General features: G+C 32.9%; 2 protein-coding genes across 2 annotated transcripts; both read left to right on the top strand.

Moving 5' to 3' along the window:
• Positions 1 to 929: 929 nt before the first annotated feature.
• LOC148597684 (biogenesis of lysosome-related organelles complex 1 subunit 5-like) lies at positions 930 to 14,462 on the top strand. Its single transcript, XM_088561701.1, has 5 exons — positions 930 to 1,078; positions 6,381 to 6,463; positions 8,834 to 8,963; positions 9,616 to 9,668; positions 12,091 to 14,462. The coding sequence occupies exons 1-5, from the start codon at positions 1,054 to 1,056 to the stop codon at positions 12,265 to 12,267; spliced, it is 468 nt and encodes a 155-aa protein (XP_088417827.1). The 5' UTR covers positions 930 to 1,053; the 3' UTR covers positions 12,268 to 14,462.
• LOC148597685 (uncharacterized) lies at positions 12,637 to 15,353 on the top strand. The gene is made up of 2 exons (XM_088561696.1): positions 12,637 to 13,941; positions 14,039 to 15,353. The coding sequence occupies exon 1, from the start codon at positions 12,637 to 12,639 to the stop codon at positions 13,657 to 13,659; it is 1,023 nt and encodes a 340-aa protein (XP_088417822.1). The 3' UTR covers positions 13,660 to 13,941; positions 14,039 to 15,353.
• Positions 15,354 to 15,510: the final 157 nt, after the last annotated feature.

The following is a 15,510-nucleotide window of genomic DNA, read 5'->3' on the forward strand; positions in this document are numbered from 1 at the left end:
TGTTTCTTAGGCACCTAGTTCCAGACACACGTATACATTAACATAAACGCCAAAGTCTTAAAATATAATTTCAACAATTATGTCTGATGCCTATACTTGCCATGCACTTTTAAGGCCCTTGGACACATGGAGCACCTGTGGCTCTATTATCTTCACACATGGCCAAAATAGCCCAATAGAATGATTATTACAAAAAGCAATATCACCAGACGAAAGACTGTCACCATCCCGAGAAATGCATTATCAAAATTTCTATGCTATCATTTAAGCAAAGTTTTATTTTTATTTCTCATATCAGGGCTTCCGATATGTCACGTGGCGGTAACGTAATAAAAATACAAGATACAGTGAGTGATACATTGGAATGATTTCGGGGGTAATGCTACACTTTTGTACAACATTTGGCTAAAAAAATGAGTGGCAAATGATAACATGAAACCCCTTTCTCTATGTAAGTTTCTTAATCGGATCTATTTCCCCCTTAATTTTCGGTATATATTTTGATCCGTCAGTGCCTGCATGCAATATCTGCTTCAGCATTCCTCTTTATATTTCATTTCTATGAGCGATGAATATTTATAGCCTCGCAGGGTTTTCATTTCTAGCTAAACATTAAATAGTTTATAATTATTATGCATCTAAAACAAATACAAATACAAAATACAAATATTTTACTGGCTCAAACTCAGATATAAGAAAACGACTGGTTGCATAGAAATCAACAGGTACTGATAAAAGGTTAGAGTTCAACTATTTTTAATTGGATCGTTGTAAATACAATTGAAAGGATGTAGCAACTGCTATATCAGTTCTGATCTTCGATCAAAATTGAAAAAAAGTACAAAAAATAAAAAAAAAGAGAACCCCCCCCCCACGATAACCGGAATGAGTTTTAGCTTTTAGCCTTTTGACAGTCTAGGTCGCCTATGCGTTTTTTCCATCGCAGCATGAAATACAGAATAAAGCATTATTTTCGATACAGATCATAATAAAGTGGGCGTGGTCTGTCATTGTTTACTTTCAACAGCGATTTTATTCTCCAATCTGACCATAATGATGGACCAAACAATCTTCAAAGGTTTATTTATCTTTTTAAATTATCTAATGCTACATAAGGAGTATGATTTATAAACATAGCATGGCTTCAATGAAGGCACGAGACCGCAATTAATTTTCAAGTGCATTTCAATACACATTTGAGCAGATTAAAACAATTCCACCGGCGCAAACTGAATAAAACTTCTCTGGCCCAAAGATATGTACAAACAGGATTTTATATATAAATTGTAGAAATTTTACCATCATTTTCTGAAATTACTACATATAATTCGGAGATGGGGTAAACATGACAAATGAACTGAGTTAAAAGTCCTAAATTTTAACCTTCTTCCACTGAACCAAATCACAACTTTTAGTCAGAATTGATTAATGAAAAAAAAAATCCCATATAATTTTAACCTATTTTCTACCATTTAGAGGCAAAACTTAAGCAAATAAGTTTCCAGTAAAAATATGAAAAATGTGGAAGGTACCTCCTACCAAAGTTGGAACTGTATTCGTATACAATGAAAACTAAGGGGAATTAATTGTGTTCTCGTACCTATTAGATCAATAAATGTGCTCAATTTGAATAAAAACTGCACTCATCTCAAGATGAACCTTTTTTGACTTCAAGTACAAAGTTTCATCATGATTAGTTGAAAAATATATAAGTTATAGCAAATTTAGTATCAGTGGTACATTGCATGACTCGCATGTCCAATGGTCGAAGGAAATAAGGCCCCTCTAAAATGTACATTTTTTTTTTAAATGCAATATTTTTGTGATTTTTTACATTGGTTGCATCATATTATGTGTATTTGATGCAATGAAGTTCAGTTTACTCAAGTTCCAGCTGCTTTAAGGCCAAAAATTGGGTTTTTATACATGCGGCCATGGTCTATGCACTTTTAGACCATGTATAGGGGTACACATATGAAAACTCCTTTTATGATGCTGACAATGACTTAAATTGATCAACTTCAAACATTAAGTGGTCTACACATATCAAATGTACATTGAAAATAATAAGAAGTGGTTTCAAAGCTAAAATGTCACTCCAGATCAATTTAAACCAGACCTGTACAGAGCTTGTTCAAGTACGATTGTGTCCGATATTAAAAGTTAGCCTTTATTTGGGTTTTGAATGATGAAAGATCTGAAACAAATGTAAAATAATGTAAGGTTCTAAGCTTATCAGGTACATAAGCAGACAGTCCCCTGTATTTTTCCAGTTTTTCTACAAAAAATTTCATTTTTGAAACCTTATAGTGTATGCGGAACTCTAAAATTAGGTGTTTTTGAGACATCACAAGGTATATACATGTAGTGACATACATTAGATGCATGAATGTCAATGGAATGACTATATTAGGTTTTTTTTCACATTATTTATATTATTTACTAGCAAATACAAAAGATTCGGACCAATAAAACACATATCTGTGATTTTATAGATCCTAAGACAAGGCTGTGAAAACCCCTGATTTTGCCATATTTCATTGACTGGGTTCATAAAAATTACACTAAATTGTCAGATTTCTGCCTAAACCTTGTTCATAAAGTATGTTTTTTGTTAATTTGATGTTCCTAGTGTATAGTTAGAGGACAAAAACTCAAAGCTGTACAATATTTTCCCCACCGGTCTATATTTCATACCTAGCACCTTAGCAAAAGTGCAATTTCAATGGAAAATCCCATAGAAACCATATTTTTTATTTTAATTTCAGAAAATAGAGAATAAAGGGCCAAAATCTTATTATTTCATGTAGATTTACTGAATTCTTGAAAATAAACACCAAATTACCCCCAGCAAATACTAGCAAATACAATTTCTAATACCCAGGCAACCCCCTTATTAGGCACGAGACCGCAATTAATTTTCAAGTGCATTTCAATATACACATTTGAGCAGATTAAAACTTATTCCACCGGCGCAAACTGAATAAAACTTCTCTGGCCCAAAGACATGTACAAACAGGATTTTATATATAAATTGTAGAAAATTTTACCATCATTTTCTGAAATTAATACATATAATTCGGAGATGGGGTAAACATGACAAATGAACTGAGTTAAAAGTCCCAAATTTTAATCTTCATCCACTGAACCAAATCACAACTTTTAGTCAGAATTGATTAATGAAAAAAATCCCATATAATTTTAACCTATTTTCTACCATTTAGAGGCAAAACTTCAGCAAATAAGTTTCCAGTAAAAATATGAAAAAATGTGGAAGGTACCTACTACCAAAGTTGGAACTATATTCATATACAAGGAAAACCAAGGGGAATTAATTGTGTTCTCGTACCTGAAGAAATTTGATTTAGATCTTGCATCTTGGCTATACATTATACATGTTGCTGAAGTTATAGGTAGAACGGTACTATTTATTTCCTATAGGCGACCATAGTGAAAACCTTTTAAACAATGACGAACCTATTGACTGACTTTCTTCGAGTAATATCTTCATTTCCCTAACTAAAATTGCGATCAAAGTCATAGCAAAACCATCTCGATTCTTTGGTATTTTAAGCAGATAATGTTTGGGTCAAAGTACCCCGGCACATAAATTTAAAAAAATCATAATATTTATCTAAAATGGTTTTCAAAAAATTTAAGGCAATTTTTTAAAAGTATAATAATGTTAGAGCCTGGAATTAATAAAACATTTCGGTATCAGCACAATTTGTCCAATCACAGTGTCCAGATGTATTTACTTAAGTAGGGTACACAAAAGGGTAACCTAAAATAATGAGAAATAGTACTGTTCTACCTGTCAAGAAACCCGGCCTATTGATGATTAAATGTGTAATTTATAAGTGTTATGTGAAATTTGGATCTATCTCTTATCAATTTCAAACAATAAACATAAAACAAAATAAAAAAAATATCTATGGTTGCTGTCACCTGACTGATGTACTCTATTTTTAACAATTGAATTAATTAGACCTTTATGAATAAAAAAGAGACTCGTCTTAATTTTCTTCTCATGTCTGTTATTTTAAGGCAGTAGCTATTTTTCTGGCTCCAGTTTAAGTAAGGTAGTTGATCCAATACTGGGTTGTGGTACATTTGTGTATTTTGCCAGCTCTGATTAAAAGTTATATTGGGACTTTAAAACTAAAAAATAATTTATATATACAATTGTCTCAGAATGTGACGACTCTTTTCACTACACTGCTCCATGGGATCAAATTGATACAGGGAAGATAATGTAAGCATAGAAGCGTCAGAAAAATTCCCAATGATGTTAGAATTGTCCAATATAGCCTAGCTGGCAGTGTGGTCTAGGGCGCTGGACTTTGTGCAGGCGTTGTTGACATAGATGTCACAGTGGTACAAGTTCGAGTCCCGCTATATAAAGCATAGCTGGCTGAGATGTCTAGGGTTCTTGACTTTGTGCAGGTGGTTTTGCCATAGATGTCACACTGGTACAAGTTTGAATCCCCTACTACAATGTACGCTTAAAAAGTACTTTAAAGTAAAGTCAAAGTCTGGACTCAGAAGATTCTGGGCCAGTTGGCAAATAATAACAAAATATTTAATATTTTTTATCGTAACAGTCATACTAAGTACCGAAAAAATATATTCTAAATAAAAAATATTTTTTCTAATAAATTCCTAAAAATTATTTTTAATAAGAACCAGCAAGATATCAAAACCCTATTGGGACCCTATAGAATAAAGTTTCAGTCTTGATTTTTTTACATGATTTTAGATACTCTTGATCAACTTATATCAAGAGACTGGTTATTTTGAACAAGAAGTCATTATTGATAAAGTGGGATCAGGAAAAAACAGAACAAAATGAAAATTTCAACAGAATGTCACTGCCTGAAAGTTTCTATTCCAGTGCTGCTAAAAAAGACAAAATCAAAAGGACAATGCAGTGAAAGACACTTTGCTTTGCTCAATCATGTATTATTTTTGCTGTAATAAATTTGGTAAGGGGTAGAGGTATCGTTGTCGTTGTCAATTAAAGTTCTTCAAACATCTCCTCTGAAACTACTGAAAGGATTTGGATGAAACATATAATGGTTTTTCCATAGAGTATCCTGCACAAAATAATTGTTTGGATTTTTGATCTGTTAAAACACATGGGTGCCATTACTAAAAATAGAACATAGGGGTCAGACAGCAGTTTTTTTGCATATATCTTCAAAACTGTTAGGTTTAATTAAATTCTAACATGGTATTGAAGTGTTCACCATGATGAGATTGATATTTGATGTAATTTTGGTGAAGATCTGTTGACACATGTTTGAGTTACATGTATTGTCCTTTCTGGACATTTTTTTGCTGTTTTTGATGTTATTACCTTAAAAAATCTCCTCCTCAGAAACTGCTATGCAAAATTCAATGAAAGTTAGTATTACTGTTTGTTAGGGTATCCTAGACAAAATGAATGGTTTTGATTTTTGATCCCTGAAACAGATTTTTTTGTTGTTTTAATGTGTATAATTCTCTGAAACCAATCTCAACAAAATTTAATAAAACTTGGCATATTTTTTTCTTAGGGGTTCCTCCACAAAATGATCATTTAAAAACTTCATCAGTCATGGCCGTCGTTACTAGAAATAGAACATCGGAGTGAAAATGCTTTTTTGGCTTTTTTTCCCTCAACTACAGGAGAATAATGAAAATGAAAGCTACCCATAAGATAAACATGATATTCTGAGTTGACAGGCACTATTGAATTTATTTTTTAGGCAGCTATTTTCAAAATGGCTGCCATTTTACAACCATTTTCACCAGTTGCTCAGATGCCATCTTTAGGAAACTAGGTGTTTTAAGTTGAATGGTGATGATGAAGGATTGTTCTTCGCCGCCATTTTTTCACTAATTTTTATACTTGCTCTGATTTCAACGGTATTTGGTTTATATAGTAAAAATGGTCTCCTGACATGAATGGTGATGATGAAAATTTTTTAAAGCTGTGGTTTAATTTAATTTTATGTTCTTTTTCAGCAAATCTATACTGGGCGAATGCCCCCTCAGACCTGATGGAATAACAGGGCATAGGGGGACCCCCACTGAAATTTTTTCCAGAGGTTCTGAAAATACTTTGAAGGCATTTCCAACATTTTACAGTGCCTTGGGTAGTCTATTGAACTTACAGCATTCTTCATTACATGCTCTTTTTCAGCAGTTTTTTGTCAAACATGGTAACAAAGCATGATACCTTTACTAACTTAGTTAATGGGTATGGTTTGTCAATTGAGCGATTCAGGCTCTTCGAGAGCCTCTTGTTTATCTATGAGGTGTCCAGAACCACACATATTCTTTTATTTGGCCTAAGATCATACAAATTTATCAAGATGATAAATGATCAATTGCAGATGTGACAGAAGTTCATGCTAGACTTTTGGACCACAAACCAGTGTTACAGGGACATATTAATCACTTTGTACAGGAATTTGAGGTACATGTATTTAATATTTTATTATTAAATATGGAGTAGGCATTGCTTCAGCCAGCACTATGAGTTTCATCATTTACAAGCACCTCCAGCAAGATCATTTTTAGTTTTAGTCTGATTCATGGTTCTTAGATTCCGATAAAAATTCCGATTATCTTAAAAAACTATAAAAGATAGACAAAAAACCTTTCAATTGATGAAATAATCTGTATGATTAGTCCTACAAAAGTCTCCTTCGAGTCAAAATTTTCAAATGATTCATTGTTTGAGTTATTGTCCATGAAAGACAAAAAATGACAGTTCCTGCAGTTTTCAGCCATCATCTTGAAAACTACAATAGATTGAAAAAAAAAAAAAATTTCAGTGATGAAATGATGCTAATGATAATCCCTACGTGTACATATTTATTATTAGTTTGAAGTTGTCAGATGACTCATTGATAGAGTTTTTGTCCTTTAAAGGTTAAAAATGACAGTTTTTACAATTTTCAGTCATAAAATTGAAACCCAAAGTAGAAAGAAATACCTTTCAATAGATGAATTGATCCTTATGACAAATCCTACAAAAGTTTCCATCAATCAAAATTTTTGGAAGCTTCCTTGTTAGAGTTATTGCCCTTGAAAGGCAAAAAAAAAAAATGACAGTTTTTGCAGTTTTCAACTATTATCTTGAAAACTATGATAGATAGTGAAAAACTTTTAACTGATAAAATGATCTTTATGATAAGTCCAAGGAAAGTTTCCAGTGAAGTCAAAACAACTTCTTATTATAGTTATTGTCCTTGAAATGTAAAAAAATGATGTTTTTTTGCAGTTTTCAACCATTATCTTGAAAATTATAATAGAATAAAAAAAAACTTTCAATTGATGAAATGATCCTTATGATAAGTCCAAGTTGTTGTACAATTTATTGTTGGAGTTATTGCCCTTGAAAGGCAAAAAACTAAAAAATAAATAACATTCAATTGATATTGAACCAGGTAAGTGATTTGGGCTCCTAGGAGCCGCTTGTTGTTTTTAAAATGATGGAATTTTTTATGTACAACATATTTGTCCAGTGTGATGGACATTTTTTTAACAAACAGTTGGCATTCCAATGGGAACAAATCGGTCTCCTCTACTTGCTGACCTATTCCTTTATTCTCATGAGGCTGACTTTATAGCTGATCTGATCCGAAAGAAGGAACATTGTTTAGCTAGATCTTTTATTTTCAGTTTCTGCTGTATATGGTGTTTTTACATCACAACTCATATGTTCTGCCAGAGCTTGACGTAACTACTCAGACTTTTTGTATCATGCTAGACTTCTTACAATTGGGCTTCTGGAATAGGGTTATGTTGCTACAAGATTGAAGTCATCACTACTGAAGTTTTATGGTCGTCATCATGAACTCATGGATCGTTATAGTGTATCCATCTGCACCATGAAAAGTGATTTGTTCAATGTGTCATAGTTTTCCTTTCCTCTTTAAATTTCCTCTACCCCGACATTGGGTTTTTATGACCAATTTGGTCGGTGTTTCTAGAAAAGCGGACGACGCTTACACTGGTCCATGCTTTCTGTTTTTAGTTAAGTCCGAGTAGCTAATTTACTTTTGTTACTTTGTATGTATGATTTTAGTTACTTTATGTTCTTTGTTATGTTTGTCTATTTTCCATGTCTGGTCTTTGTACCTGGATTACATTCTTTTGATTTCCGCTAGAATCTTGGTTCCCTTGATTACTTTTTCAGCAATTGACTTTTTTAGTATATTTGGAAACCTTTAGGGAAATATAGATACATGTCCATGTAATAACTGCAGAGCTCACACCAATTCACAGTTTTAAGGTGAACAGCAAGATGTGTTCCCCTTTCATCAGAAATTGTCAACATGAGTTTAAATTATGGAAAGACATTTTTTTCTGGTTTTTGTATCATACAAATGTTTTCTTTAAGTTCAGAGTTGCTTAATATTAAAATGGAGATGTGTGCCATATTTTTTTTATTTGACATGTGTAATTATAAGGCCAAGAAAAAAATATGTCCATTTAAGGTTATGCTACTTACCCTAGCACATTTAATGGGTATATTTTATGAAATGCCACTAAACCTTGATTTTTCAGTTGAGCTTTTTCCTCCCATAAGTGTCGATATAAAAAAAAATTAAAAAAATAAAAGATTTTATTTTCCTAACCTATTTTTTTTCATCCAATGTAGCCTTAAACAAACATATTTTTTACTTGGCCTGAAGACCACTGACAGGTTTTATTATATTTACACAAATTGATGGTTTATTTTATTGAGTGAAGTAAACACTTTTTTAAAATAATATTAGTGGTATCAATTACCCAATACGTACAAATCCTTGATTGACCTTTGGTTTTGATATTGTAGGATAAAAGAAGGTTCAGGGAACGAGATAGACTGGAAAAAGTTAGAGAAAATGTTAAGGAGATGAATGAGAAACTTATACCTGAGAGTCTGGATGCAATGCAAGTCTTTTTATCGGATGTTTCAGCAAAAGGTATCTTAATTGTAGATACAGTCAAACCTGTCTTATGTGACTTTCCAAGGGAGAGTAATATCATGATCGCATAAGACAGGTTGTCCATTTTGGGATTTAGAAAGGGGGGGGAGGGTCCCATAGTTGCAGATCTATTTTTATTATAGTATTACTCCCCACTCAATGGGGAGTATATAGTAATAATGATATGGGTGTCTGTCCTTCCTACAGTCTGTACTTCTTTCCTCCTTCCCAGAGGGAAATGGACATAACTCTTGAAATCAGTGATATGTTTGCTTGATATTCAATATCACCAAAGCCTATCAATCTCTCATTTGAAATAGAATGAAATCAATCCAAGTTACTTTGATGCTTAGAAGAGATTGATGTACAATATTTTCACAAAGGTTCCAATGATTTGTAAGAGTTATGTTCCTTACCCTAGGTCTACCTCTTAAAAGAAATACCATACTCCTCCTTCATCACTGAATGGAATTAAATGGAATATTCACGGAATCTTTGTAGCATATTCCCATGGTACATGTCCTATTTTAGATTTTGGAGGTCAATAAGTGCATGTGATCAAATAAGGAATGAGGGGTGGGGGTTATCAAGTTGGTGAGCATTGATCACAGTTTTTCTAGTTAAACACTGTATGCATTTTTTTTTGTAGTGAAAGTAGCTACAGAGATGTGCAGAAAGATTGAAGATGGAGAAATATTTGAGGTTTGTGTGAAACTGTATTATGTCTCTCTATCTGTACATTGAATACCATTATTTGGGTTTTCACCTATTTGTAGCTGAGATGAGTCAACTTGATTTGTGGGAAAATGTTAATTTTGTGGGGAAAATGAGAAAAAATAAAGGGGAAAATAATGACCTTGAAACCCCTCTTTTTTTGGAAATTTTCTGGATCTGCCCCTGTGGTGGATCTATGATATAAATTAGTATGTGTCAGTATTGTACCATAACATACATATAGTCTGAATTTCCTCTGACCCTGCAACCCTCCTCTTTTTTATTTGGATATTGATATATTAATATACTAATAAAAAAGAGGAGGGTTGCAGGATCAGAGGAAATTCAGACTAAACATACATACTGATGGATACATATCCTCTTTGTGCTATGCTCCACATTAGGCATCCATCAGGATGTCTACTCTGCTCTGTTTTTGCAATTCTCACCCACAGCTGTTATACTGAGTAAGTTTTGTACCCCCTTTATATACAAAGGTGGAGGTATATAATGACAAAGCTGTCTGTCAGTCTGTTCATTTATCTGTCCATTTTGCAAATCCAGTTTGGTTGACTTTTCGGATTTCAGTTTGGGTACTTTTATCACTAAATTTTTGTATGTAGACCAAGTGAGCTATTGCCATCACTTGGCATTCGTCTTTGTTGTCATCTAAGTTAACAATTTCTTCAAACAACTTTTTCCTTTGAAACTACTGAATGGATTTGGATGAAACTTATTCCTTAGAGTATCCTGCACAAAAAATGCAAAATGACTGTTTGGATTTTTGATCTATTAAAAAATATGGCTGCTTTTATTGCCCTTTTCGGACATTTTTTGCTGTTTTTGATGTTATTACTTTAAACAATCTTCTCCTCTGAAACTTCTGAATGGATTTGGATGAAATTTAAGACAATTGTTCCTTTGAGTATTCTGCACAAAATGAATATTTGGATTTTTGATCAGTTAAAAAACCTAGCCGTCATTACTTAAAATAGAATGTAGTGGTCAAATAGCAGATTTTTGCATATATCTCCAAAATGGTTAGGTTTAACCAAATTCTGACTGAGTAGAAGCATCAGCATAATTATATCTATCTGTGGTTAAATTTTGGTGAAAATCTGTTGACCCATGTTGGAGTTATTGCCCTTTTTGGATGTTTTTTGCTGTTTTTGATGTTATTGCTTTCAAAAATCTTCTCCTCAGAAACTACTCCACAGAGTTCAATGAAAGTTGGTATTTTTGTTTGTTAGTGTGTCCTGAACAAAATGAATGTTTGGATTTTAGATTGATGAATAAAGACTGTTACTAAAAATAAAACATAGAGGTCAATAGTTTTTTGCATATATCTCCAAAGCCATTAGGTTTAGCCAATATCTTTCATTGCTGAATTGATCCTTATTATAAGGCCTACAAAAGTCTATAGGGATCAGAGTTGTTAGACGACTCCATATAAAAGTTATTGCCCTTGAGAGGTGAAAAATTACTTTTATTTTTTTTACAGTTTTCAGCCAATATCTTGAAAACTATGGTAGATAGAATGAAACTTTCAGTGACTGAAATGATTCTTATTAGAAGGCCTACAAAAGTCTTCATGGATCAAAGTTGTCAGACAACTCCATGTAAGAGTTATTATCCTTGAAAGGCAAAAAAAATATGTTTTTAGCAGTTTTCAGCCAGTATCTTGAAAACTTATGATAGATAGAATGAAACTTTCAATTGATGAAATGGTTCTTATGATAAGTCCAACCAAAATCTTCTTGGAGTCAAAATTGTCGGACATCTCCTTGTTAGAGTTATTGCCCTTGAAAGGCAAAAATTTAAGCAGGTGAGCGGCTCAGGCTCCTGGGAGATAAGAACTTAAAAGTTAACTACACATATTAGAATGAGTGCATATATAATCTGGTGCTACAATGTTTTTTTTAAAAAAAAACATTTTAATGATGTCTTGTGTTATCAGCGAAACATTGTATGTAATAATCGTTCATTTTGAGAGCAAAACTTGACTTTATTTACCCACCAAATTAAGAAATAAAGACAAGATTTTCCTCATCATTTTGGTAAAATGATATTCAATTTCATTAAAATGCAAGTGCAAATTAACATTTCAGGGGAAGATAACTCTAAAACCTCATTTTTTTTTCTTTGTAATGAAACATTTCTAAAAACATATTCATTGATGAAGAGATAAATAGATGGCCATTATAATATAATTTTAGTGATGATTTCTTTGAGTGAAAGTGTAATATCAGAACTATGGGTTTTTGACATGCATGTTTCTGACTCTTAGAAAGATTTGTGTTTTATGACCAATTTTCATTTATTCAGTATTTTTATCTTACTTCAGTATCTTTACTTTCAATTCATAAGTTATAATAGTTTATAATAATGTCTTATTAAATTTCTTTTTCAGAACAAAACTATCATTGGAAATAGAAAATCCAGGAAGCAAAGATGGGATAGTTTTTTAGAGGGACAATATCATAACTGTGATGAAATTGACAGAGATTTTAATGAACAGGTGGACCGTCTCAAAACACACTATGATGATTTGGAAGAAAAATTAGGATACTCTCCACATTTGCAATAGTTGTTAAAATATCTCTGTCATTATTGACATTTTCCATAAATTTGATGATTGATTCATTTATCCTCCCATTTCTGGGACCAATTTTAATTCCAAATATGTTATTATTTCCAGGGATTATAATTTATTTTCAAGAATTGAAGGTCCTGAATTTTAAAATAATTTTGTCCGCCCAAGGCAAGTCAAAAGTCCCCAGTAAACTGAGAGAGATAGGATTTAAAGTCTATGACCAAGAAATTTCTGAAGTCCTAAATAAGAAATTGAGTGTCCTGGACCTTGAAGAACCACTTATTCAAACCTTTCAGTGATTTCATGGTCTAATTTTGATATTATTGTTCCAACTATCCTTACATTTCTTTGACCAAACTTGATATGATTGTGTCCGGGACCAAACTTCATTTGATTGTTTCCGGGACCAAACTTGATATGATTGTTTCTGGGACCAAACTTCATTTGATTGTTTCCGGGTCCAAACATAATATGATTGTTTCTGGGACCAAACTTAATACGATTATTTCCGGGACCAAACTTCATTTGATTGTTTCCGGGTCCAAACTTCATTTGATTGTTTCCGGGACCAAACTTGATATGATTGTTTCCGGGACCAAACTTAATATGATTGTTTCCAGGACCAAACTTCATTTGATTGTTTCTGGGACCAAACTTCATTTGATTGTTTCCGGGTCCAAACTTCATTTGATTGTTTCCGGGACCAAACTTGATATGATTGTTTCCGGGACCAAACTTAATATGATTGTTTCCAGGACCAAACTTCATTTGATTGTTTCCGGGACCAAACTTCATTTGATTGTTTCCGGGACCAAACTTGATATGATTGTTTCTGGGACCAAACTTGATATGATTGTTTCTGGGACCAAACTTGATATGATTGTTTCCGGGACCAAACTTCATTTGATTGTTTCCGGGACCAAACTTGATATGATTGTTTCTGGAACCAAACTTGATATGATTGTTTCCGGGACCAAACTTCATTTGATTGTTTCCGGGTCCAAACTTGGTATGATTGTTTCCGGGACCAAACTTAATATGATTGTTTCCGGGTCCAAACTTAATATGATTGTTTCCGGGACCAAACTTCATTTGATTGTTTCCGGGACAAAACTTAATATGATTGTTTCCGGAACCAAACTTAATATAATTGTTTCCAGAACCAAACTTGATATAATTGTTTCCAGAACCAAACTTAATATGATTGTTTCCGGGACCAAACTTAATATAATTGTTTCCAGAACCAAACTTGATATAATTGTTTCCAGAACCAAACTTGATATGATTGTTTCCGGAACCAAACTTGATATGATTGTTTCCGGGACCAAACTTAATATGATTGTTTCTGGGACCAAACTTCATTTGATTGTTTCCAGCATCATTTAATTTTTTGGTCCAATTTTACATGATTATTCCATATATTTTTTCTCATTTCTTGGTCTAATTTTAATATGACTATTCCAAACATCCTGGGTCCATTTTGATATGAGTACATTGATTCTATTTAGGCAGCTTTATAATTTTTATATTTAAATTGACATGAAGAGATGCTAAAAATGTCGGGTATAGACAGGTTTTTGGAGTATTCAGGTCTGGTGTAGAAAGGTTTTGGATTATTCAGGACTGGTGTAGACAGGTTTTTAGATTATTCAGGTTTGATGTACACAGGTTTTTGGATTATTCAGGTCTGGTGTAGACAGGTTTTTGGATTATTCAGGTTTTGGTGTAGACAGGTTTTTGGAGTATTCAGGTCTGGTGTAGACAGGTTTATGGATTATTCAGGTTTTGGTGTAGATAGGTTTTCGGATTATTCAGGTCTGGTGTAGACAGGTTTTTGGATTATTCAGGTCTGGTGTAGACAGGTTTTTGGATTATTCAGGGTCTGGTGTAGACAGGTTTTTGGATTATTCAGGTTTTGGTGTAGACTGGTTTTTGGAGTATTCAGGTCTGGTGTAGACTGGTTTTTGGATTATTCAGGGTCTGGTGTAGACTGGTTTTTGGATTATTCAGGTTTTGGTGTAGACTGGTTTTTGGATTATTCAGGTTTTGGTGTGGACAGGTTTTTGGATTATTCAGGTCTGGTGTAGACAGGTTTTTGGATTATTCAGGATTTGGTGTAGATAGGTTTTACTGTATTTTAAATTCTCGAATCCAGTATTAGAAAACTATTAAATTGTTTTATAAGCTTATTCATTTTACATTCTGTATTAATAAGCCTGCTTTCAGTTTATTTGGTCTCTTACCACAAAGAATTTAAGTTGTATTTTTCTGAGTCTAATGCGGCCTTAGATTTCATACGGAGCCTTGATCCTGAGTTATTTGTAGCCATCTTTCCTACACATTCTTCTCCTATCGATTCTTCCTGTTTACAAAACTTTTACCAACCATTTTATCAGCTATGGAGTTGAGGTGTCCATGGACTATTTGAAAAAAAAAATCCAAATTTAAGGAGGTAGACCTAGGGTAAGGGAAATAATTCTTGAAATCAGTGATATATTTGTATCATATTCAATTACACCAAAGCCTATCAAGCTTTCATTTGAAACAGAATGAAATCAGTCTAAGTCACTTTGATGCTTAAATTATATTGATGTAAAATGCTGAATACAAACGTTCCAATGATTACTAAGAGTTGTGTCCCCCTACCCTAGGTCTCCTCAAGCAAATGAAAATTTACCCAGCCATGGACAGCAAAAATTCGATTCCATATTTTTCCCATTACTGAACAATGTATAATCCTGCATAAAAGCTTGTGTGAAAAAAAAAACAGGCCCCCGTTCCTGGAAAGAAAATGGTATGTGGCTCAAGAAGACCTGTTTTAGCAGTGTTTAAATAGAAGGAAGAGTGGGCAATGAAGTTTGTTGTTTATACTTAAGTACAGGTCTTTGTAAGAATCCAGCAAAATGAAAAACTTGTTTGTTTTTAAGAGAATAAAACAATGATCTGACTGTATAATTTCATTCAATGAAGTCTTTTACATTTGAAATACTGGTAACCACTTTTTGATCTCTGCATCACTGGATATGTTTGAACATTTATAATTGAAATTTTAAAAAATAAAGGATTTTTGACAGTGTTAACTGCCCTTGAAATGTTCATTTGTAGTGCATTTCAATAAAATTATTACTCATTTCACCCAAAGTATGTGAAATATCCTTTCTTTATTCCTTGCTGTTGATGATATATATGGTCAGAGTTATTTCAAACCTTGTTTCAACGATTGCCTAATTATTACAA

The sequence above is a fragment of the Perna viridis genome, chromosome 14 (assembly GCF_037379345.1).
Source record: "Perna viridis isolate PV_CMFRI_1.1 ecotype Kerala chromosome 14, ASM3737934v1, whole genome shotgun sequence".
NCBI lineage: Eukaryota > Metazoa > Mollusca > Bivalvia > Mytilida > Mytilidae > Perna > Perna viridis.